General features: G+C 44.9%; 1 protein-coding gene across 1 annotated transcript in view; it reads left to right on the forward strand.

The window, feature by feature from the left end:
* The first annotated feature begins 349 nt into the window (after positions 1-349).
* Positions 350-3073, forward strand: part of SLC13A2 (solute carrier family 13 member 2) — a 44194-nt gene continuing 41470 nt past the window's right edge. The window contains exon 1 of the mRNA XM_031967678.1: positions 350-463. Within this exon, the coding sequence (XP_031823538.1) occupies positions 362-463 (102 nt within the window). The 5' untranslated portion in view covers positions 350-361. The remainder of the gene's footprint in view (positions 464-3073) is intronic.

A 3073-nucleotide genomic window follows, 5' to 3' on the forward strand; every position in this document is an offset into this window, starting at 1 on the left:
GGTCTTATCTGCTGTTCCTTTAGCCAAAGAAAACAATTTCAACCAACCAGGGAGCCAACATCATAAAAGTACACAAGGAGTTAACCCCACCTCGTGCCCTTAAGAGAATATAAAAGCTTCCTTTCTTTTTTTTTTCTCCCCACCTCTCTTTACAAAGTCTTCCTGGTCACTCCCCCTCCTCAAGTCTCCTCCCCTCTCACTCCCTCGAGCCTGCCCCGAGTACAAGTCCTCTCACCTTTAAGATTCCAAAAACAACACCTTGTTTACCATAGTCAATGGTTAACACTTGACCAGCTTTATATAATCCTTGCCCCGCTGGGCAGACTCTTCTGTTCAGCACCGGCCAGCTCCCGCCGCCACCATGGCAAACTGGGAGCAGTTCCTATGTGCTTATCGCAAGTATCTGATGTCCGTCCTGTTTCCCATCTTGCTGCTGCCCCTGCCCCTCCTGGTCTCGGGCAAGGTAAAAAGTTTTGCTTTCTGGGAGGAGGGCAGAGAGAGCTTGGGGGAGTCTGGGGCGGAGGTGGGGGGAGAGGGAAGAAATGTAGAGATGGGGTGGGCAGATCCAGAAGAGGAGGGTGAGTCTTCTGTTCTTTTCCTCAGTTGCCAGGAGAAGAGGATGGCTTTTAGGCTGCTGTCTCTCCTGAGTAGACTCATTCTCAGTCTTGGCCCCAGACATACACAAACTACCGGAATCACGTGTGTGTGTTGAGGATGCAGGAACCATAATAGGTGGATAGTTGGAAGAGACTTCCAAGGCATCCCCTCGTTTTATAGATGAGGGGCCTGAAGGTCAAAGATTCAGAGCTGGAAGGAGCTTCAAAGACACTCATCCAGTCCTTTCATTTTTTGAAAAATGATGGCAGAGAACTTGTGACTTTGGAAGGGCCACACAGCTAGTAAGTGTCTGCGGCAGGATTTGAACCTGTCTACTCCAAGGATTTGCCTAAAAAACTACTAGTAATAAGTAGTGGAGGCTGGATTTAAACCTGGTATAGTGCTCTACACATTGAACTTGCACATAGTCTAATTGCTCTTGCTTTGAGAATGTTCAGCTGCTCCATGAAAGATACTAGTCTTGAGTGGGAGGCATAGGGGAGATAGAAGTGGAGTAACATGGTCTCCTTGGTCTCCTTTCTCTCCTCGGTAAAAAGATCTCAAAACATGAAGAAAGCGAAAAATCAAGTTTGGCTTGTGTAGTTGGGTTCTGATGCCTGGGTTAACAACTAAGGTTGAGGTACTCCTAAGAGACCTGAACTAGGGCTTTTGAGGTTCCCAAATTAGACCGAGTCTGGTCAGTCTGGAAGGTACAAAGAGAGGAGAGTCTTTGGGCTGACTGACAAGTTTAACACATGGCAGGCACCCCGAAGCAAAGAAGTGCTAGGAGTTGAGTCAGTCCCAGCTCTGGTCCTTTCCTTGAAGAACAGGGAATACAGGAGTTCAGGACAGGGACCTCCAAAGCAGAGTGAGGGAGAAGAGGGAATGGAGATGCAGGAACAAGCATAGCCCAAAGAGATCTGTTTCTTGGACTTTGGGGAATCTTGATAGTGGGGGCAGAGTGGAGCAGAGTCTGGCTGAGCGACTCCAGGAGGCCAGTTATGGGACAGAGTGTCCTGGAATTAAAGTTTCTGTTTCCTCCTCCCCCAACCATCCAAGGACCAATAGGGACAGCCTCCTCTCCTGTTCATCCCAGAAATGTCAATCTCTCTACATTTTAGGGATACTTCAAAATCCTCAATAGCATCATTAGTAGCCTCTTATCAAAAATGAAGGAAACAATTGTCCCATAGCCTCTTCAGAAATAGGCTGAAACAAGGTACAAGGTTTCAACAAAATAGAAAACTTCAGCCGAGGCTGAGTCTATTTTCTCTAAAATCAAGGGAGTCAAACCTTGTACATCATAGTATCTCTATTTGCTGCTACTCTATAATTTAAGACTGTTGTTTGTCCTTCTCTCAAAGAGGACCATAACATCAGGGAGGTGATACCATAACAAATGAGCTGGATAGAAGGGAGGGAGGGCTGTGCAAGGTCACCCGTCTCACTTATCCTTCCAAAGCCATCTGGGTCCAGTGGCCAGATAGAGATCAGGACAACTGGAAATGGCCCTGGATCTAATGGGAGACCTTGATCTTTTTAAGCTTAGGTCTTCTCTAGTTCTCAATTTGATTGAGGCCACACACATCCAGTGATTAAGTCTAGGCTGCATTTGAGGCAAAGAATGGCTTCTTTTCCCTAGGCAAAAGCAAAAAAAGAAAAAGTAAAATCTAAATCTATCAAAATCAATCAATCTGGGAAGGGAAGACCCTCAAGAGTTTCTGGCCAAAGCAGAAATGATTGCTATTATTTACATTCAGTCTGAGTCAACCTGGACCTTTCCAACAATGTCCAAATGGGGCTTGGCCTGGGATTTATTGGTGGCCAATCCATGAGAATCTGAGTGGTTTGGGTTTGAGGCATATTAGGACCATCTTGATTTTTCTTGCCTTCACAGTTCCTTGCCTCTGTGTTGTGCACTTCCTCTCTAACCAGCCTGTGGACTGTGCCAGGCAGAATGTTCTATTGTCAGATAAGGAAACTTAGATATTAATCAGATAAAACAAGCCCTAACCCCAAACTCATTCAAACCCCCCCACACACACACACCCATATCCAATGCTAATGACTTCTTGGTTTGCACTTATTTCTGAGACTGACTGTCACAGGACCCTGGATCCTGCCCATAGAATCCACCTATCCCTAAACTTGATCTTTCTCCCTCACTCTACCCCTCTAGATTCTTCTTTCCATAATCCCAGTCACATATTTGTTCATTCTTCTCAATAGTATTTTATTTTTCCAAATACATATAAAAGTAGTTCACAACATTCATTTTTGTAAGATTTTAGAGTTCTAAATTCTTTCTCTCTTCCTCCCTCCATTACTTCCCCCCTCCCCAAGACAGCAAGCAATCCGATATAGGTTAAACATGTACCATCCTTGTATTTGTATATTCTTCATTCAAAAGTATCTGTTATTTTTAGGTGACGGGCATTCTGCTAGGCACTAGGGAATGACAGAACAGAAAAAAAGT

The sequence above is a fragment of the Sarcophilus harrisii genome, chromosome 4 (genome assembly GCF_902635505.1).
Source record: "Sarcophilus harrisii chromosome 4, mSarHar1.11, whole genome shotgun sequence".
Lineage (NCBI taxonomy): Eukaryota > Metazoa > Chordata > Mammalia > Dasyuromorphia > Dasyuridae > Sarcophilus > Sarcophilus harrisii.